This window comes from Rutilus rutilus (genome assembly GCF_951802725.1).
Source record: "Rutilus rutilus genome assembly, chromosome: 7".
NCBI lineage: Eukaryota > Metazoa > Chordata > Actinopteri > Cypriniformes > Leuciscidae > Rutilus > Rutilus rutilus.
The window spans coordinates 28282482-28304784 of NC_140221.1; the positions used below are offsets into that span (position 1 = coordinate 28282482).

Below are 22303 nucleotides of genomic sequence, written 5' to 3' on the forward strand. Positions count from 1 at the left end.
TGGACTGAATTAAATGGTTTGGCCTTTTTTTCTGCCTCTCATTAATTTACTATAGCACAAGAATGAAAAACTTCTGTTGAGACCTATCATGCAATATATATGTGCTGCCCACTAGTGGTTACATTACCATATATGCAGTATTATGTTGTTGTAGATGTTACATTATTAATTTCTTAAAATTATAATTATAAATATAATTATTCTTTTTTTGTATATCACTTCATTGTTTATTTGGGTAACACTTTATTTCGATGGTCCACTTCAGACATTCTTTTAACTATAAGTAGCTTTTTTGCTAATACCGTAATGAGAGTTAGTAAATATGTAGTTTCTGTAAATATTAGGGATTACAGTGCAAAGCAAAGATTCATTTTGACGAAACAGCCTATTCACCTCCTTTAGCATATCCCCTTAAATAGGGGAAGTGTGTACATACATTTCCACACACTGTAAAAAATCCAACTTACGTTTTGTATGACAAATTCAGTTTTTAAAGTCTATTCAACTATTTAACATGAAAAAAGTTGAGAAAAGTTTAGATAACTCAAACACGTAAGTTGAGAAAACTCAAAAATGTCCTACAGCTGGTTGCCTTAAACTTTTAAGTTTTCTCAACTTTTTTTTTTTTTTACAGTGCAGGTGCTAAGCAAAAAACAAAACGATATATGAATAAATGTTCATACTACAGTTTTTTTTTAACATTACATCCATTGAACTTCTTACTCCATCACTTACTAGTATGTAGACAAGTTTAAACGTGTTTTAGTAGTATGTCTACAAGAAACTTTCTTCACTTTTAGTCTTCATTTTTACTTTTAAGGGAAAAATATGTTTTTCTTTAATGAGCTTTTCAACTTAACAGGTCAAAATCAGGTCAACCCAGACCAGAAACTCCTAAAAGATGCTTTGAACGACCTATATGTGAGATATAAATAGATAAAGGTTATAAATAACCACCTTTAAACAAATGTTTTGGTGAAGCATCTAATGTGCAAGACTTTAGCATAGTGTATGTTATGAGCACATGCACCACCCACTGCATCACAGCTCAGACACAAGGTTTGAGAAAATGTATTCATATACTTAGTATATCATAGTTCTTTTTATAGTACATGATTTAATTATGATTTTCCAATTCATCCATCCATTCTCCAAACTACTATGTAGGGCTGCTGGGATGCAAAGAGCCTGTCCTGGTCCCGAAGATAAGGGAAGGAACACCTTGAATGGATGGCCAGTCCATCACAATGATGATTCATGATTTTTTTGTGCACAAAATTACCTGTATCTGAAATAACTACTCACTGTGGGTGACAAAAGGAACAAAAACATTAGTGGAAACAACCGCAAATAGAAAGGAAGTGCTGCTATCGCAACATGCAAGTGTAAGGACAACGCTGAAAGAGAGAAGATTGCAGGCGTGAACATGAACTGAAGATATGCAATTTCACATGATAGAACAAGTTAGAGCTTTGTTTTCCTGCTCTTAATAGTATTAAAATTAGTTTGTAATGATGAGTGTGTGTGTGTGTGTGTGTGTGTGTGTGTGTGTGTGTGTGTGTGTGTGTGTGTGTGTGTGTGTGTGTGTGTGTGTGTGTGTGTGTGTGTGTGTGTGTGTGTGTGTACTTGTTTAACCTACATGAGGACCAAACGTCCCAACAAAGATTATAAAACCTCAAATGTTTGACATTATGGGGACATTTGGTGAGGCACTAAAATCACACTAAAATAATGTTTGAATGTGTGTGTGTGTGCGTGTATTTCAGAGGCAATCAAAACTGAAAACGTGGGTCCATGTGTACAGTATAGGGCTCTTTCCTGGACAAGGGGCGTTGCAGCACATAACAGATACATAGTGCGTAGATTTCACAGCTAGTCAGCAAGATAGAGCGAACGAGAGGAGGAGGAAATAGACCGCTTTTAAAGAAAGACAAATTCCTGCATGCCTTGGTGAGACTTCAGGACAGGTATGTTTGTATTTTTTTTAAGACTATCTGTGAGCTATGTGTCAATGTGATTGATTACCATTAAAAACAATCAATGTATACAGTGCCCTAATCCATTTTTCTTAAATAATCACACACACACACGCGCACGCGCACACACAACACTATTTTTCTTTAAATGCATGCATCAAACAGTGTACTGCCTAATACTTCCAATCACAATAGAGGAAAAGAGCCTGATACTGCAAACTTGCAGTACCAGGCATGTAGACACCAATTGCGTTTGTCTCAGTAATGCAGATCCCTTTCGAGGTAGGTCTCTTGACATTGCGTCACTAGCTGACACTTTGGGGAAACAATGCTGAAGCCTGACTGAATCATGCAAATGTAACTGCATTAGCCAATGGTGAGGGTCAACCCGCTATTTAGCTCAGCGTCGAGCGCTATTGCTCAGAATCTTTCTCCTTCACTCGGCTATGCTATCTTCAAAAAGCCACCCATCACTCACCGTAGACATCCGCTCTTCAGTGGACGGTGCCTGGACTGCCGTTCCTCTGCAACATTCCGGTTAGTATGACATCTTATAAATTATGCTACGGATAATCTGTCTGCTCACCTCTTCTCCCCCTCCCCGTCTTAGAGCGGGGGTCTGTCTAGTTTGCATAAAGCACAAAATGCTCCGGCCACTTGCTATTCTTTTGCCAGTGTAAGGCCGTGTGTCCACCAAAGAGTTTTTTTCACGCGGCTGGCGTGTTTTTTCAATTGTTTTCAATGGGAGCGCCACGTTTTTAAAACGCCATGAGCGTAACGAGGCGCTGAGCGTTTTTTTCACGCTGAAGCGCTGAGCGTTCGGCGTTTTTTACAGGTCGCCGAGAGTTGAAGAATGTTCAACTTTGAGTAAAACGCAGCGCTCATCACTGTCACTTTTTACCCAACCGTCCAATCACAGTGGAGAAGGGGTGGGACTAATCCCACACTGACCAACCGCCACATTCTGCTTGTACAGCGTCAACAGATGACAACAAGAAGCATAATAACGGAACAAAATAATTTAAAACAAGAGCCAGAGAAAATACGTTACATTGTATCGACATTTTAATATAGAATCAACACAGAAACAAAATATGAGTGAGATGAGAAACTAGTAACACTTTCGCGGCTATTCCGTATCATAACAAGCAAAGCGTCTCAACTGAAAAAAATGCAACGCTACCAAAACGCTCTCAAGCGCCCACATCTAGGCGTTTTCAGCAGAGCGGCTAACGTTTTCAGCTGGCTAAATACGCTTTGGTGGACACATGGCCTAAGGCTGGAAGCTTATGCTGCTATTTTGAACCAATAATCGGAACAAAATGCAGTTGAAGGATGACATGCATAATTCAGTTATTTATCTGACTCCAATATAATTAATCTGACTCCATTAAAGTTGTTGTTATTATTCTTTAACCTCTTATTCTACAAAGGTAAAAGTCTTAGAACTGATAGGAAAACATAGGATTTAACCTGAACGTTTAGATAATGAAATTTACAATCACTTAAAAGATTCTCAAAGCCTATAAAGCAGGCAAAGTTATTTTTTAAGTTGCATGTTTAATTAAATAGACAGTGGAATTGAACAACATACTGTATAAAGAAATTAGTTGTAACAAACACTGTCAGAAAAAATGTGCAAAATTTGTACCTTTAGGGGTACAACGGCTTGTCACTGGGGCAGTACCCTCAAGGGTACACCCGTTGTACCCTTATACATGGGTACATATCAGTACCCTTGCAGTATGTACCTTTCAAAGACAAATATGTACCTCTCATGACTAAATTGTACCTTATAAGGTGCAAATTTGTCCTTTTAAGGGTACTGCCCCAGTGACAAGCGTTTTGTACCTTATGATGGCAAATTTGTACTCCATACAACACATTAAAAAGGCCAGAATGCTCTTTATCATTTATTAAACATTCAAAATTATTACATTCTCACAGGATGAATATTTTAAGCACTATCACAATGTGTCATAACAGGATGCATATTGAGCAATTTTACTTTTATATACAAAAATTGTATTATAGAATATCAAGCTTAATATTATATTTATATTTTTTCAAAATCAGTACAATACATTTCAATAACCTTTTTTTTACCATGTAATAAAACATGTTAGCATCAAGAATCACAAAGAAATTTCATTTTTTTTCAAATCAGTACAAGATCTCATTTTAAGTAAATTGTTCTACTTTAAAAAAAGTTTTGAACATCAAGAATGACAAAGCAATCTTTTACCAGCAGTACACATTTCATTAATTGTAACTTTATACCCTTAAAACATTTGATCACAAACACACATTTCACCAAACACAGTACTACACATTTAATTTGAACTTTTTAAACATTCTTGAGGATCAAACAATTTATCATTAGCAGAGTATGTGTCAAAGGGCCTGAAAGTCCATCTCTTGCCCTGGTTTCATAATACTCCATTTTAAGTCAACTTCGACTGTGTTCGCATGGAAGTGTAAATCATAGGTAGGTACAAATGTACATGGAAATTAAGATTTGTGCAAAGACAAACCTCCACACCATCCACTTTGACAAGGACTTGAAGCCTCTTGGAGAAAGCCATTTTTCAGTCAGTTTCTACCAATTGTATGGTTGGGTATGGAGTATCAGCATCAAACTGTGAGAAGAAAAGAATATGTTAAACATATCAGTAAAACAATGCAACATCCATCAGAACTGAATAACTGGACCTGTATCAGAGTATTACAAAATGACAGTTTAACAAATTTCCTTTACTCATTGTTAGTCATATTTCTGCAATTTGCTAAAATCAAAGTAACTGGAAATATCAACAAATGTTGCATAAAATGCATGAAATTGTTTACAAGCTGGTTTCAGGTGAATACATGTTTTACCAATGATACAATTTGTGCATGAAAGGGCAACCCCAGACAGAAAATTAAGATATAACTCTTTATAAACTTTTTGAAGCAACAAAGTTGTAGTTGAGTGGATTGTCAATGGAGGGACAGAAACCACTCAGATTTCAATTCAAATATCTTCATTTGTGTTTTCGAAGATGAACAATAGTCTTACGGTTTGGAATAACGCAAGTAATTGATGACATCTTTTGTGAACTAAGCCTTTAAAGTGACAGCAGCCTAATAATCCACAGCAATCACAACTGAATATATATTTTTTTTACATTTAATTTATCCTTTTTCTGTTGTAATTTTTTGTCCTATAGCTTGTAATTACATTTCTTGTTCTAATTTTATTATTGTTTACTTTAATAAGTTTGAGAATGTTTTACTCTACATTAGACTTGTATTTTTTATAGACTAGTTTTTTTTTTTAGTTTGGACTAGTTTATTTCCTACAAAAATAACTATATTGTGATATATATCATTATCGTGAAATAAAATTATTCATATCGTGATAAGATTTTGGTCATATCGCCCAGCGCTAGATCAGTTTCTAGGATATACTGTATGGAAACTAAGCACACATTTTCAACAAATGTATTTGTTGAGCACCTATACTTTTAATTAACAAAACTACCAGTCCTTAAAGTTTAGAAATCGATTATCACAAAACCGCTATGTTTTATGTCTATACCTGGTAGATCTTCTGCAAGCATCTCTTCTCTTGCTTCTTTGTAGATTTTGGCTAATGGAGCATTTCTTTGAACAAGCTCAAGCACCTTTGGCACAATAATGGTAAAGCCATCCTTGAAGCGCTGGCTGGCTGGCGCTGACAGTTGATGGAATGCATTCATTCGGTCAACTTTATCACACAACTGAAAATAGACAGAAAGAGAAAGTTAATCATTTCACATGAACTAAAAATACAAAAAAAATAAAAATAAAATCAGACATTTTAATATTCTATGTGGCCTCTTTCATTGCCATTTCCCTTTAGTAATATCATTGTACAAATATTTCTAAGCTTGAATGCACATATATTTGTTCACCTGAGGGTTTAGAAAATTACAATGCTTTTAAAAAAAGAGTTATAACTGTAAATTATCATTTTAGTATACATCAACATTCAATATTTATTTTAAGCAGAGAACTGATATAAAATCGGTGATGTCACTGACCCCTGAGGGTGTTTTTAAGAAAGGGTATTTCTTAAGTATATCCTCCACAGTAATCCTACCTCTTATCTCGTTTCTTCGCCATGCAAAAGTTCGCTGCATTCGGTCTTTGACCACCAAGGTATCTAGTCGCATCTTGCTGTACTAGACATGCAGGACATTCACATGACACTCAATAGAGGATGAATCCTCACCAATGACAGCAATCTCCTACTGGATGAAATATAAAAGTACAGAATAATAATAATTAAAATAATAATAAAAGTTAAACCTCAAAAATACATGTCATTCACTATTTACTTACCTTAAATTTGTATGATCACAAAGAGAGATAATAAATTTAAAGCTGCACAATGAATTCAAATATTTCTCTTCTTTTTTTATTACATATTTTATTGCTATTGATGGCTTAATCAGGCTACTTGTCCGGTCAGGCAAGTAAAATTTCTTTCACTTGCCCCTTCAAAAAAAAATACACTTGTCCCAGACAAGTGTTAATGTTGAGCCCTATTATCGGCCACCCTGCATTCTAAGATATCGCCATCAGGCATAAAAGAAAATAAAATTTATATCGGTCGACCACTAAACATAGGACAAATATAGTACACAATAGTCAATGTTATACTTGCATTTCTGTAGTCGAAGTCTGTTGTTGGGATTCTGCTGGCACTGGCTCTAGTGTTAGTGTTATCACCTCCATCTCATATACAAATTTGTTGAACTTGGACTGTTTTTTAAAGGAGCCTTTAAAATGAATGAGATCATGTTCTCTGTGTCCACCTCATTTTCTGAAAAAAAAGAAAAGAAAAAATGATCAATGTGAGCTTGAGGTTTTAACAGCAACAATAAAATCAATGTCTTTTTAAAAAAAAAAATTAACTTTCAATGGAAATTCATCAGTATAAATTATTACTTTAATTTAGAAAAATACACTATAATAACTCGATATACACTCTCAGAAAAAAGGTACAAAGCTGTCACTGGGGCAGTACCCTAAGGTACAAAAGCTAAAAGGTACCAATATGTACACTTGAAGTACTAGGCCAAATATGTCCAGAGTAACGGTTACCTTTTTTCTGAGTGTATGATTAAAAGCAAACTTATTTAAAATAGCAGCTCAAAGACATTGATAAATGGTAAACAAACTTCACTCTCTGTTTTTGGAGGGGCTCGATGCTGACGCACGCCTCTATCTCCGAGCCCTCGCCTCAGTTGACTCTGACAGGACTAACTTAATGACTCGTTAGGGAAAACCTTTCTTCGAAAATACTGAACTGACAAAACCAACGTATGGTTATTGCGTTTTAAACTTATTGTTATAACAATTACTTGTATTTTTAGCCATAAATTAAGATATAACTTTAGCATAACTTAACGTTAACTTACTCTACCGCGAGACCGCGCGGCCATAGAAACAGTTCAAACTCATCGCGTTTTGTGGCCTAACGTTACAGAAACAATGTCAAGTGCACATAACTCGAAAGGGAACCAACGAATTTTCACAATACTTAACACTAAACATACCTCTGAATTTCTTTGCTTCGTCTTCGGTGATATTTATTCCGGCTTCTTTCAATTTCTGAAGATCCTCCGTCGACAGCGTCAGGAGTGAGACAGCCATCATGGAATAACCGTCGTTTTTTGTGCAAACAGTCCCTCCCAACTTCTTCTCGCGCATGAAGTCACTGCGCGGGCTACAATTCCATTGGCTGGTCAAATGCGTATACTTTGAGGCAAATACTTTAATAATAAAATAAATACTTTGATGTATTTATTTTAACTCTAAATTAAAACTTATCTTACAAGTTAAAACAGCTATTATATTACACAGTTTAAAATTCAATTAAAAATACAGACCTACTTTATTGCATTTGCTTTATGTTTCAAACTTTTCTTGATGCTCTGCATAATCTATAAAAGGTCATGTGCTTGTGTACTGTTCAGAACCAGTGACAGTCAGTAAATATGTGGGCTATGAAATATATTTGGTTATTTTGTGCATCTCTTCTAAATAACCAACAACTCATGAACATGAATATCTTGCTCTGTTTAATCCATTTTGGGTGATTGACAATTATGTGTTCACTGAATTGTTGAGATCACTGTGGATGCAGAGCCTAATAAGCTTTTACCATTTCATACACTTTGGCTTCCTCCTTTTGTCACAGATTGTACCTTTGTTTGGGGATTAAATGGTCCAAACATGGACCCTCTGACAGTTGGAAATATATTTGTACCTTTTTTACCACTAAATGGTACATATTAGTACCCTAAGGTCTAACTATGACCCATTGAGGGTACAACTTCACCATTTGTACCCTAAGTGTTCACAAATGTACCCCAACCGTACCCTTTTTTCTGACAGTGAATAATGCACTGCTGTGCAGAAGAGGCTGTAAAAACCTTTCTTATAGTATGAGGTAATGCACTGGTGTAGCAGGGGTTTAAGCCTTTCTCCCAGATCAACAGTTACCTTTCCTTCATATACCCTGTTTAAAGCATTGTTAAGCATGAGTGGAATACCAACACCAAAACCGGCCAACAGGAAACCAAAAGATGAGGCAAATGGGTGGTGATCAAGAAGGAGAGAAGAACATTAACATATTCTCCTCAATGCATGTTTAAGCAACAGTACCTAGACTGTGCATTAGGATAATTTAATATATCTATTAAGTTCACCACCATTCAGTTCTGTTTATAAGCTGTCAGATGAGACCGAACATGGCATAGTTGCATGTTAGAACACACTAGTAGATAAACAGTATGTAGTGGAAATCACATATGTCCTGTGAAGCAAATGGTACAGATGTGTCATTGAGGTGTAAACGACTCTGTCTCTCCAGACAGAACCATTCTGTGCCTGGAGTGTCCCAACAGTCCACAATCAGCATATTGTGGACTCCCTTGCATTAGCATACAAGTGATGATGAAGGCCATTGTGCCACGTTAAATTCACATGTATACTTTTAAAGGGATTTCTAAAGTACTTGGGCAATAAAGAGTTCTGCCCACATTTGTTCAGCCCTACACGGCTTTGCCTCTGTTTTCAGTGCTTTTCCTCTATGCGCAGTGGACTGAGCGACTTTTGTCTAGCCCAGTCTCAGCTCCTTGTATTGGGCCCGAGCAAGCTATGAAACCAGAAATCGATGTGACAAAGCTGGTAGACAGAATTCAGAGGGTGCTTCTAAGTTCTATATCAGAAATTTCTATAATGCAATATCATACAAAGCACAGATTGCCCCGTTTCAACTGTGTTATGAAGCTGTGAAATGCCCCAGCGTTACGATTACATTATCAATTGTCCCCCTAAAACTGCTTACACGGAACAGATCCTCTGGCAAGTCTACTTATGTATTCAGGTTACTTATGTATTCAGATAGGCCTCATGACAAGTGTTTCTGAGGTTTCTTCATAGACACAGTGTGCCACTTCGCTGTCCCAATGAACAAGCAATGTAGAGTGGAGTTCTCGTGCTGAATGATTGACTAATCATGTTTCATTTAAGGAGTGTGTCTTCTTAGGAAGTGGAGTTGGGCTTTATTTTCGCATGGGCCCACCTTTCACAATTGGCCGACGCTGGTCATGTGTGTGATGCTGGCCAATAGTGAGCCTTCGTTCTGACGTACAACCCAGAAGCACTGCGCTGTTACACCACATGAACTCACTCAGAGGCCCACACAGAGGAAAATGAATAGTTGAACAAAGTCGTTTTTTTTGTTTGTTTTTTTGCTCACAAAAAGTATTCTCGTCACTTGATAAACTTAAGGTTGAGTCACTGTTGTCATTTGGATTATTTTAACAATGTCTTTACTAACTTTTCGGTTAACTTAACTTATCGGCAGATATCGATTACCTAGCAGCCTATGAAGGAGTGAGCCAGCTCTCAGATTTCATCAAAAATATCTTAACTTGTGTTCCGAAGATGAACCTATGGGAGACCTGCGCTCTCCTGCTTGCTTATACTCACTTGCTATGGCATGCGTTTATGCTCATTCCCGTTTAGATTTGTGAATTTTGACGTTTTTACACGGCAGGGATTTTATACGATCCCCAAAGCATCAGATAGTGACGCAATGTCAAGAGACCTAACTTGAAAGGGATTGTCTCATGTTACTCAACATAACCATGGTTCCCTAAGGCCGTGTGTCCACCAAAGCGTTTTTAGCCAGCTGAAAACGCTAGGCGCTCTGCTGAAAACGCTTAGATGTGGGCGCTTGAGAGCGTTTTGCCAGCGTTGCGTTTTTTTCAGTTGAGACATTTGCTTGTTATGATACGGAATAGCCGCGAAAGTGTTACTAGTATCTCATTTCACACATATTTTGTTTCTGTGTTGATTCTATATTAAAATATAATATATAATATAATATAATATAGCCTATAATATAATATATATTAAAATAATAAAACATTGTCAATACAATGTAATGTATTTTCTCTGGCTCTTGTTTTAAATGATTTTGTTCCGTTATTATGCTTGTTGTTGTCATCTGTTGACGTTGTACAAGCAGAATGTGGCGGACGCAGTTGGTCGGTGTGGTATTAGTCCCGCCCCTTCTCCACTGTGATTGGACGGTTGGGTAAAAAGTGACAGTGATGAGCCCTGCGTTTTACCCAAAGTTGAACATTCTTCAACTCTCGGCGACCTGTAAAAAACGCAGAGCGTTCAGCGCTTCAGCGTGAAAAAGATGCTCAGCGCCTCGTTACGCTCATGGCGTTTTAAAAACGCGGTGCTCCCATTGAAAACAATTGAAAAAACACGCCAGCCGCGAGTAAAAACGCTTTGGTGGACACACGGCCTAAGAGTAGGGAATGAGGCATTGCTTCAGCTTTTTCTGAGAAAGGAATTTCCCCAAAGCGTCAGCTAGAGACGCAATGTCTTGTTCCCTACCCTCAGGGAACCATGGTTACATTGAGTAACATGACATGTTTCTACCAATCTTCAGTCAATGCAAATTGACTGTTCATTTCTGTAAGGCATGTTCTGTGGTTTCGAGTTTTCAGATCCACTTCATTTTAATGCTGTCTGACTATATGCAAATCACAACCCATATAGTATCCTGCAGTTGAGTCTAGCTGTCCTTCTATAAGTTTAATGTCCAAGGGTGTCACAAGAAAAACCAGTCTTGCAACAGTAAAATTTGTGCCCTTTCACTGAATGACTGAGCAGCACCAGAGTTTCCTGTCACATGTACTCAAGTACACAAGCAAACAGACACCTTATCACGAAAAAAGGAAATGAAACATTTTCATGTGCAAACCCTAAGTATAGTTAAAGGTTAAATTCAGTCAAGTGGAAAAACAAACTGGTTCACATTTCTGACTGTCTCCTAGGGTCACAGAGAGCATACAATGACTTGGTTCTTTTGACAACAAACACAAAATGTTAGCCTATGTTAGTTTAATTCTTTTAACATCAACAGAAGTGTATTGTGAAATAGGTTAAAAATATGAATGTGTCTGCAAGTATGCATGACAAGCAAGATCATCTCCAGTCTACTGAATTAAGATACTGGTCTGAGTATTATATCGTTTGCCATTTAGCTTTAGTCTGAGCACTTTAGTTGTACAGTATGTTGTCAGTGCAAGCACTTCTTATTTATATATAAGTCTACAAGAGATACTTAAAGAAAACATCTCAAATAAAAATTAAAAATAAACTTCAAAGGTAATCAATCAAAATGAATATTACACAAATCGAATATTTTGGGATGGCTGCGTTATTATAAGAGTGTAATGTTTCTATTTTATTTTTATTTTTTTACATTTTATTTAATGAAACTATCTATGAGGAGTCTAACTCAACACTGGTTTGCAAAGTGAACAGAGTAGGCTAGACTTCTATTTACTCCATGTACCTGAATAGATTTAAAAACATACATATCCATCTTTAATGGGAGTGGTTCAGATAATTCTGTTGTGACATTGGTCTCTTAGAAAATTTTCACTGTGGTGTAACTGCCGTGTTGATGTTTTTTTTTTTCAGTCTCTCGCATAGCTTTATCTATGGCAGGTGAGTCTAGACAACTTTTACCAAACTCAAATCTATTTTCCAATTATAACTCTCTCTATTTTTGGTGCGCCAGCATTAAATAATTAATACTTTTATTTATTTAATAATAATGTATCGATGTATTTAACATTTTAGTAGCATTTATAGTTTAGGAGTTTTAACATTTAGCCTAGTTTATCAAAACTCATCCAACGATAATGGTGTAGAGCATCTAAGAGTAATTGAAATAAACTTTTAAACTTAATTTGATTTTGTTTCAGCGCATTATTAAACTGTGGTCTTCTCTAGCAGACAGCAGCTTTGAAGCTGAGTTCCTACAGACTCATAACGCGTACCGCAGACAGCACGGAGCCCCGCCGCTCACCGTAAACAAAAACCTCTGCAGCTCCGCACAGGCATGGGCGGAGCATCTGCTGTCAATCAAGACTCTCAAACACAGCAACAAGGACTACGGAGAAAATCTTTATTATGCCTGGAGTTCAGCTACCAAAAAACTCACAGGTCAGCTTTCTGCTCTCAAAATCAGTAAATGAAAGTCAAATTCATTTAATAGGGTAATCAAACCTTCCATAAATGCAACCAGTCTTTTGACCAGGGCTGCGTTTCTCAAAAGCATTCGATCGTAGTAGAAACCATTGGTGACGCTTACGAAGCTTTTGGGAAACGCAGCCAGTCAGACCGACCTTGGTCAAGTGGGGTGCACTAGAATTAGATGCCATTGCAGGAATTCTCCTGTTGTCAAAACTTTGTAACTTAATTACATGACACTAAACGATGGAGATAGAGCGTTTGTGTTGTCTTTTAATACATGTAATTAGTATTGCACACTGTGAACCAATCCAGTGGTGTTTTGACATACGGCTTTGTAGAAACAATTAGCCCTACATCCCTTTTTCTCTGCTTTCTACAGGACGTGAGGCAGTGGAAAGCTGGTACAGTGAAATTAAGGACTACAACTTTACTAGGCCGGGATTCTGCTCCAAAACAGGTGAGTCCATCTGTAAACACGGTCGGTAAACACTCTGGGTGGTTAAGTTGGCTCTAGTCTCTTTTACAACACTGACTCCTGGTGGTTTCTCCAGGTCACTTCACACAGGTCGTGTGGAAGGACACGAAGGAGTTGGGAGTTGGACTGGCTACTGATGGGAACACAACTTTCGTAGTGGGTCAGTACCTTCCAGCAGGAAACATCACAAATGGGGGTTATTTTGAAAAAAATGTCCTACCGAAAGGCTCCAAAGTAGACTCAAAGCCCTCTGGTACAAGTGAGTACATTTTCAAGTGAATGGTTATTTCACAGTATCCATGTCATGATATTTATGAAGACATTTGTTTCATGTTTTTTTCTATCTCCTTTATATTACACTTTATAAATAATAAGAATTATTTTTATTATTAAATTATTAATAAAATGTTACAGAGTACTTCAAATATTAGATATAGTTGATGTTCATTACAGTATAGTAAAAATGTGATTTATCTGGCAACATTCAGCTGACAAAGTGGGTCCAACGCATGGTGTATCGGGCATTCCTTCAAACAGAGCACCCTCAGTTCCTCGCAGTACTGAGATATCACCATCAGGAGGCAGAGGGGATCTTCATGTGCCAACCAGCTTAAAAGGTAAGTTCAAGGGATAGTTCACCCAAAAATGAAAATTAATTACTCAACCTCACATCGTTTGCAAACCCGTAAGACTTCGGAACACAAATAAATGTGCATGTTACACAGCGCGTTTGAGCTTCAGCAAGAACCAATGAGGTTTGTTATTGCGCGTCAAGCAGGTTCGGTTGAGCTTCTGTTTATGTTCGCTGATCAATGTTTGAATGTGAATAAAAGCCTAAATTATATCTGCTTATCATATAAAGCAATCGAGTCTCATCAGAAAATTTGGACTAAACCGCTCAATTCATATGGATTAGTTTTACGATCTCTTTATGAACTTTTTAAAGCATCAAAATGTCAGTTGCATAGCTGTCTATGGAGGGAAAGAAAGCTCTAAGATTTCATCAAAAAGATCTTCATTTGTGCTCCGAAGATGAACGAAAGTCTTACGGGTTTGGAGCGACATGAAGGGGAGTAAGTAATGACAGAATTTTCATTTCTGGATGAACTAACCCTTTAAGTTTGGTGTGGGAAAGGTACCTAAAATCAATGCAATTTGTTTCATCTAAATGTTGTATAATTATGAATAAATGGCCATTAAATATATTTCAAATTGTGCAGCTTTTCTTCTCAGCACTTTTCCAATGGTGTCCTCTTTGAACAAATGCAAACACACAGGTTAAAATGCACCTTTTGGCATATTTATCTGTCTAGCCATAATGCAAATGAAATGTGATAGTCCATTCTTTCTTTGTACTGTTGTTTTATGGTTTCTGAAACAGCATGTGCTCCTCTATAGACCTTATTCACAGCAGTGCCATCTTTGATTTTTAACGGGAATGAAAGTGAGGCTGAGAAGGACAGACATACATCTCTTCAGTGGGCTGTCTTTATCCTTTCAGTCAGCATGAAATGCGCTATCTGCAATTCAAATAACTATTTATACAAGATATATTTATTACCATATGCACAGTAAAACACTACGGTTTTGACCACACAATGAAATTCTTATTTTACAAGTCTCCCTTACACAAAAATATACAATATAAATACAAACAAGTGAAAAAAAGTGCAAATGTGTATTGTGCAACAATCAAGATAAACAGTCAGTAAGATAATGGGGAGTTCATATTTTAATGTTTTGTTCAGTAATCTAAAAAATGTTCTACCTTTATGTTTGTGTGTAGCAGACAGCAGCTTTGAAGCTGAGTTCCTACAGACTCATAACGCGTACCGCAGACAGCACGGAGCCCCGCCGCTCACCGTAAACAAAAACCTCTGCAGCTCCGCACAGGCATGGGCGGAGCATCTGCTGTCAATCAAGACTATCAAACACAGCAACAAGGACTACGGAGAAAATCTTTATTATGCCTGGAGTTCAGCTACCAAAAAACTCACAGGTCAGCTTTCTGCTCTCAAAATCAGTAAATGAAAGTCAAATTCTTTTAATAGGGTAATCAATCCTCCCATAAATGCAACCAGTCTTTTGACCAGGGCTGCGTTTCTCAAAAGCATTTGATTGTAGTAGAAACCATTGGTGACGCTTACGAAGCTTTTGGGAAACGCAGCCCAGGACAGTCATATCCAGTCAGACCGACCTTGGTCAAGTGGGGTGCACTAGAATTAGATACCATTGCAGGAATTCTCCTGTTGTCAAAACTTTGTAACTTAATTGCAAGACACTAAACAATGGAGAGCATTTGTGTTGTCTTTTAATACATGTAATTAGTATTGCACACTGTGAACCAATCCAGTGGTGTTTTGACATACGGCATTGTAGAAACAATTAGCCCTACATCCCTTTTTCTCTGCTTTCTACAGGACGTGAGGCAGTGGAAAGCTGGTACAGTGAAATTAAGGACTACAACTTTACTAGGCCGGGATTCTGCTCCAAAACAGGTGAGTCCATCTGTAAACACTGTAAACACTCTGGGTGGTTAAGTTGGCTCTGGTCTCTTTTACAACACTGACTCCTGGTGGTTTCTCCAGGTCACTTCACACAGGTCGTGTGGAAGGACACGAAGGAGTTGGGAGTTGGACTGGCTACTGATGGGAACACAACTTTCGTAGTGGGTCAGTACCTTCCAGCAGGAAACATCACAAATGGGGGTTATTTTGAAAAAAATGTCCTACCGAAAGGCTCCAAAGTAGACTCAAAGCCCTCTGGTACAAGTGAGTACATTTTCAAGTGAATGGTTATTTCACAGTATCCATGTCATGATATTTATGAAGACATTTGTTTCTTGTTTTTTTTCTATATCCTTAATATTACACTTTATAAATAATAAGAATTATTTTTATTATTAAATTATTAATAAAATGTTACAGAGTACTTCAAATATTAGATATAGTTGATGTTCATTACAGTATAGTAAAAATGTGATTTATCTGGCAACATTCAGCTGACAAAGTGGGTCCAACGCATGGTGTATCGGGCATTCCTTCAAACAGAGCACCCTCAGTTCCTCGCAGTACTGAGATATCACCATCAGGAGGCAGAGGGGATCTTCATGTGCCAACCAGCTTAAAAGGTAAGTTCAAGGGATAGTTCACCCAAAAATGAAAATTAATTACTCAACCTCACATCGTTTGCAAACCCGTAAGACTTCGGAACACAAATAAATGTGCATGTTACACAGCGCGTTTGAGCTTTAGCAAGAACCAATGAGGTTTGTTATTGCGCGTCAAGCAGGTTCGGTTGAGCTTCTGTTTATGTTCGCTGATCAATGTTTGAATGTGAATAAAAGCCTAAATTATATCTGTTTATCATATAAAGCAATCGAGTCTCATCAGAAAATTTGGACTAAACCGCTCAATTCATATGGATTAGTTTTACGATCTCTTTATGAACTTTTTGAAGCATCAAAATGTCAGTTGCATAACTGTCTATGGAGGGAAAGAAAGCTCTAAGATTTCATCAAAAAGATCTTCATTTGTGCTCCGAAGATGAACGAAAGTCTTACGGGTTTGGAGCGACATGAAGGGGAGTAAGTAATGACAGAATTTTCATTTCTGGATGAACTAACCCTTTAAGTTTGGTGTGGGAAAGGTACCTAAAATCAATGCAATTTGTTTCATCTAAATGTTGTATAATTATGAATAAATGGCCATTAAATATATTTCAAATTGTGCAGCTTTTCTTCTCAGCACTTTTCCAATGGTGTCCTCTTTGAACAAATGCAAACACACAGGTTAAAATGCACCTTTTGGCATATTTATCTGTCTAGCCATAATGCAAATGAAATGTGATAGTCCATTCTTTCTTTGTACTGTTGTTTTATGGTTTCTGAAACAGCATGTGCACCTCAATAGACCTTATTCACAGCAGTGCCATCTTTGATTTTTAACGGGAATGAAAGTGAGGCTGAGAAGGACAGACATACATCTCTTCAGTGGGCTGTCTTTATCCTTTCAGTCAGCATGAAATGTGCTATCTGCAATTCAAATAACTATTTATACAAGATATATTTATTATCATATGCACAGTAAAACACTACGGTTTTGACCACACAATGAAATTCTTATTTTGCAAGTCTCCCTTACACAAAAATATACAATATAAATACAAACAGTGAAAAAAAGTGCAAATGTGTATTGTGCAACAATCAAGATAAACAGTCAGTAAGATAATAGGGAGTTCATATTTTAATGTTTTGTTCAGTAATCTAAAAAATGTTCTACCTTTATGTTTGTGTGTAGCAGACAGCAGCTTTGAAGCTGAGTTCCTACAGACTCATAACGCGTACCGCAGACAGCACGGAGCCCCACCGCTCACCATAAACAAAAACCTGTGCCGCTCCTCACAGGAGTGGGCCAAACACCTGCTGTCAATCAAGACCCTCAAACACAGCAATGGGGATCATGGAGAAAATGTATATTACGCTTGGAGCTCAGCTAACAAACAACTCACAGGTCAGAGTTTAGTAGCTACTTTGTCTGTATCATTTGCTAATGTTTCGCTTGCTCACTTTTCAATCAGGCATCTTAGATGTGAAGAATTTTTTTTTTTTTTTAAAGCAACCATTATTTAATTACCAGTTGTGCGTCTCATGATCTTGTTTGCACGTTTTGAAAATCGCGTGTTTGTAATTTCTACAGGACGTGAGGCAGTGGAAAGCTGGTACAGTGAAATTAAGGACTACAACTTCAGCAGGCCTGGATTCACCTCCAAAACAGGTGAGTCTATCTGTAAACACTCTGGGGTGGTTAGACGTTTGCTCTAGTCTCTGTTCTGACATCTGGTGGTTTCTCCAGGTCACTTCACACAGGTGGTATGGAAGGACACGAAGGAGTTGGGAGTTGGACTGGCCACTGACGGGAACACAACTTTTGTGGTGGGTCAGTACCTCCCAGCAGGAAACATCAGCAATGCTGGATATTTTGAAAGAAATGTCCTAGCGGCAGGTTCCAAACTCGACTTCAAATCCACCCCATCTGGTGAGTCTGATATACATGTGCAGGGATATAATACTGAATATATTTTGTATGATTATTGTATAAAGTAGATGTAGATTGAAAGTATGACTATTTATTATTAATACATATATATCTAATTTGTAATTATATTTATTGTGTAATTATAAATAATATATAAATTAATTAAATTAAAATATAATATATATTCAATACAATTAAATTATATTTATTTGAACTCTTATTGTATAATGTTCACAGAAGGTTTTAAACATATTTTTTGGTGTTCAGCTGACAGAGTTGGACAAGCACTTGCTGCTCTCAGCATCAAGTCAAACCAACTGCCTTCATCATCTCACAGTTCTGGACCAGCACCATGTAAGAGTCAGTCTCCACAGAGCAGCAGCTCAGAAGGTAAGCATTGAGGACAAAATTATGGAATTATGGAAATTATGAGTTTTTTTAACTACATTTTATCTCATAATTTCAATTTAGTATGTCATAGTAAAGATTTTTCCCCCCGTTACGTAGCAGAAATGGACTTCCACTAGAAACAGAATTGTTTGTTTTATTTTAGGTTTACTATGAGTAAACTATTATAACCCTTTTCTGATCATCACAGCACACTATTGTTTAATAAAACAATGCTTATTTTTTTAAGTGGTTTTGCATCTATTTGAATTCAGCTGAATAAATGCAGAATAAATACTTCCTTTCATGCCAACATGTACTTACTCGAAAACTATTAGTAGTTTTAATGAGTAGTAACCAGTAATTGGTCATTAGTTTGAGAAAATCAGCTCCTACAAAGACTGCTTTGTGGAACACTTGCAATTAAACATAATAAAGACACACAGTCAGGTCCATTGTTTTCTTTTTTTCAGCACTATTTGATGTATAAAGCTGTGCACAAACTTATTTGAAATCATGTAAAAAATGACGTCAAAAAGACCAAATCCTTTCAACTCAAAAGTCTCTTCAGGATTAACAGCTTTTTCTTTTCCTGTGATAAAGGTGAGATCTTGTCCCAGTTTCGTCAGTCTCTGCTTGAAGCTCAAAATGATTACCGGCGGCAACATGGTGCACGGCCTCTCTCGCTGTGCCCCATCCTCAGTAAAGAGGCTCAGGATTGGGCAGCACATCTGATTAGCATTAACGCCCTGAAGAACAGCGGCAAAGGTCACGGAGAGACCATGTCTTACAAATGGACATCCACCATGGTGCATCCAACAGGTAAATGAGTTATTCCCCCAAATGGGTCTCTATTTGAGAAACTATAGCACTCCAGAATGATAAAGTTAATAAAAAAAATATTAATAATATATATTTTTAACTATAGGAAAAGAGGTTGCTGAATCATGGTACAAGGAAAATGTAAAGTACAACTTTGCAACTCCTGGCTTTCAGAGTGGAACTGGTAGGTTATTCATTTTGCACTCATATCAACTGAAGAGGTTAAATGGTTAAAGCTGTAAAATATGATAGCAAATATCGATTCAATATGTACGTTTATGTTAAAATACAGATGAAAGACAATATATATCACAAACCATAATTAAAAATTGACACCTGAAAAAAACTTTTATATGTGCACAGGTAACTTCACCCAGATGATCTGGAGGTCTACAGACCAGGTTGGGGTCGGCCTGGCATCAGATGGAAAGGGCAAGTTCATCACTGTGGCCTTTTACAAACCTGCTGGCAACATCACCAACCCTGGTTACTTCCAGGATAATGTCAAACCTGCTGGGAGGTGATCTGCTGAATAAGAAAGAATAAGAAGGTTTATCCATTTTACCAATGAACAAAAACAATTTTAAAAAATCTGAATGTGGGAATTTATCTATGATATCATTCATATGTAAACAGAAAGTCAGTCAACAGAATATATTGCATGTACAAATACATCAGTTCACAAATGTCAACTGCACCTTTGACAATATGCTTGTTTTAATGGTTCTGATATACATATAAATCATTTGCTAAGGTGATATCCACTCATTGGGCCCAGTTTGCACCCGACGCACAGCGGACTTTTCCCTCAACAGACGCACGTCGGTGAATTAAGGAAAATCTCGGAACAGAGACGGTTCAGCGAAAAGAGGAGGCGTGTTCCGGCGCAAACGTTCCCTGGTGCTATTTTGCAGTTCTAGAAAACAATTCCGCCACAGACCAGGAAAAACCTAGTCTAAAGTCAGTGGCACGTTCAGATGCTATTTTAAGGGCGCATGCTTGGCCATAATGTAGCGTGTGCACAACGCGCATACACTTTGCTTCTCTCATCTACACACAGACGCAGCAGTTGCCATTTTTGCAAACCATACAAAATAGGGCCCATTGTGTGGATATGTGCTCTTGAATGATACAGGAATTTTTAAATGGGAAATTGCTTATATAGAAAGAAGGTGTGATAAATAAAGAAAATCAACAAAATAATAATTAAATGAATGCAAATGTTCTGTCCATGTAGTTATTTATCTTAAATGCAGTCTATGGTGTGATGTGATAAAAATTATTTTATAAACAACAATTTAATATTATATATTTTCATATCTTAAACTTCAGCTTTCATCAGATATATAAAAATACTGAAATTCTAACAAGTCTATTACCTCTTCCCCAAACACTCAAGCACATTCGGATAAATTGCATTCTCATACACAAATCATTGACATTTTGCATCTAGAAGTGAATGCTTTTCTTGCACAGCCCCAGAGAGCTTGGGTGGGAATGCAAAACTGAAATGCCAAGGTGTCATGTTGTGTTAACATCTTATCACATTGTGTTGCTGGAGACACATGAGACGCTCTTATATTCATTTATAGATGCCCTCATTCATGAATAGCATGAAGGTCAAACAATTCAATTCAATCCAAACAAGGTCAAACAAGTTGTCTGATAAACTGAAATGTATATATACCTTTATGGGTGCCATTTTGTTTAGATACAGCACACTTTGGCCAAAACTAAAATAATAAAACTACCTTATCAATAATATAATTAGCCTTTAGGATAAAAGTATGATTTAAAAAAATAACATAAGAACATTGCATTGTAAAACAGGAGTATGCAAAAGAGCCTCAAGTTGCCAACATTATGCAAGGCTGGCATTGAGGACTTATTTAGGTCCATGCATTTGTTAATAAAATTTGACTTGATGGTGTTTTGGGGTCTATCCTAACTGCAAAAGAACAAGGATATAAACATATTAATCTATTTTTATTGATCCTTGGCCATGAAAATATAGTGCATACAGTTGAATGAGGCAACATAAGCATAAGTGTGGGGAGAGTTTCTATAGTACTGCTGCTGTTTCTATAGAGCTGTTTTTGTTGTGCATGGAGGAGGATGTTTTCCAGCTAGGTTATCTTTCCTCTGAGGGATCACCAGCAACAGTAAGGGAATAAAAACAGGATCAAGCCTTGCCAAAATAACCTGTAAACCTGAGTGTCTGGTACACGAGACTAAAAAGTATTTCTATATTTATGTGTCTAGTCAACATAAACTAAAAAAGGTGAAATCACAGTGTTTCAGGTCAAAAGCTGCAGGAAGGTATTCATCCTTATGTCCCACTTTTGCGTATTCAAAGTGTGTGTGTGTGTGTGTGTGTGTGTGTGTGTGTGTGTGTGTGTGTGTGTGTGTGTGTGTGTGTGTGTGTGTGTGTGTGTGTGTGTGTGTGTGTGTGTGTGTGTGTGTGTGCGCGCGTGCGTGCAAGGCAGCTGCTGCCAGTGTTGCTACACTTTGAATGTTAATCAATAATGCAGTGCATAGTTTTGCTTACACACATGCACAGACAACCTCTCAAGTTCATAATTTCCCAATCCCTGAGGGAGTACCTCACACCAGTTCCCTAGTTTTCATGAGCCTTGCTGCATATTGAGCAGAGGACACACATTATTTCATATCAAATAATAACTACTAATATCTCGGAAACCTACAATACCGTTCACAATTTTGGGGGCCGGTAAGTATTTTTAATGTTTTTAAATGGTCGCCAAGGCTGAATATATCACTACAATTTAAAATAACTGTTTTCTATTTTAATATATTTTAAAATGTAATTTATTCCTGTAATGGCAAAGCTGAATTTTCCGCAGCCATTTTCCCAAATTCATAGTCACATAATCCTTAAGAAATAATGCTGATTTGGTGCTCAAGAAACATTTCTTATTATTATTACAGATGAAACAGTTTTGATGAAACTATCCAGTTGTGTCATAGAATCTTGGGTCCTTTAA

At 37.1% G+C, this 22303-nt stretch overlaps 1 protein-coding gene across 7 annotated transcripts; it reads left to right on the top strand.

Annotated features, from left to right (window-relative positions):
- Positions 1-1333: 1333 nt before the first annotated feature.
- Positions 1334-20524, top strand: glipr2 (GLI pathogenesis-related 2). Of its 7 annotated transcripts, none has more exons than XM_084414690.1 (18): positions 1334-1463; positions 1767-1967; positions 12021-12047; positions 12339-12548; positions 12958-13035; positions 13130-13312; positions 13542-13670; positions 14840-15052; positions 15474-15551; positions 15642-15824; positions 16055-16183; positions 17352-17564; positions 17751-17828; positions 17907-18089; positions 18357-18479; positions 19080-19298; positions 19405-19482; positions 19662-20524. In XM_084414690.1, exons 3-18 carry the CDS (start codon positions 12041-12043, stop codon positions 19820-19822), a joined length of 2265 nt encoding a protein of 754 aa, XP_084270816.1. In that variant the 5' UTR covers positions 1334-1463; positions 1767-1967; positions 12021-12040; the 3' UTR covers positions 19823-20524. The 7 variants fall into 7 exon arrangements, with proteins under 7 accessions (XP_084270816.1, XP_084270815.1, XP_084270814.1 ...); XM_084414689.1 differs by lacking the exon at positions 1334-1463 and having other exon boundaries at positions 1839-1967; positions 12336-12548; positions 19662-19848; positions 20053-20524; XM_084414692.1 differs by lacking the exon at positions 1334-1463 and having other exon boundaries at positions 1841-1967; positions 19662-19848; positions 20053-20524.
- Positions 20525-22303: the final 1779 nt, after the last annotated feature.

Coding starts and splice junctions, on each gene's coding strand:
- glipr2 (XM_084414688.1), top strand. Junction 15,552..15,641: donor GGGATTCTGCTCCAAAACAG/GTGAGTCCATCT, acceptor TGGTTTCTCCAG/GTCACTTCACACAGGTCGTG. Junction 18,480..19,079: donor ACAGAGCAGCAGCTCAGAAG/GTAAGCATTGAG, acceptor CCTGTGATAAAG/GTGAGATCTTGTCCCAGTTT.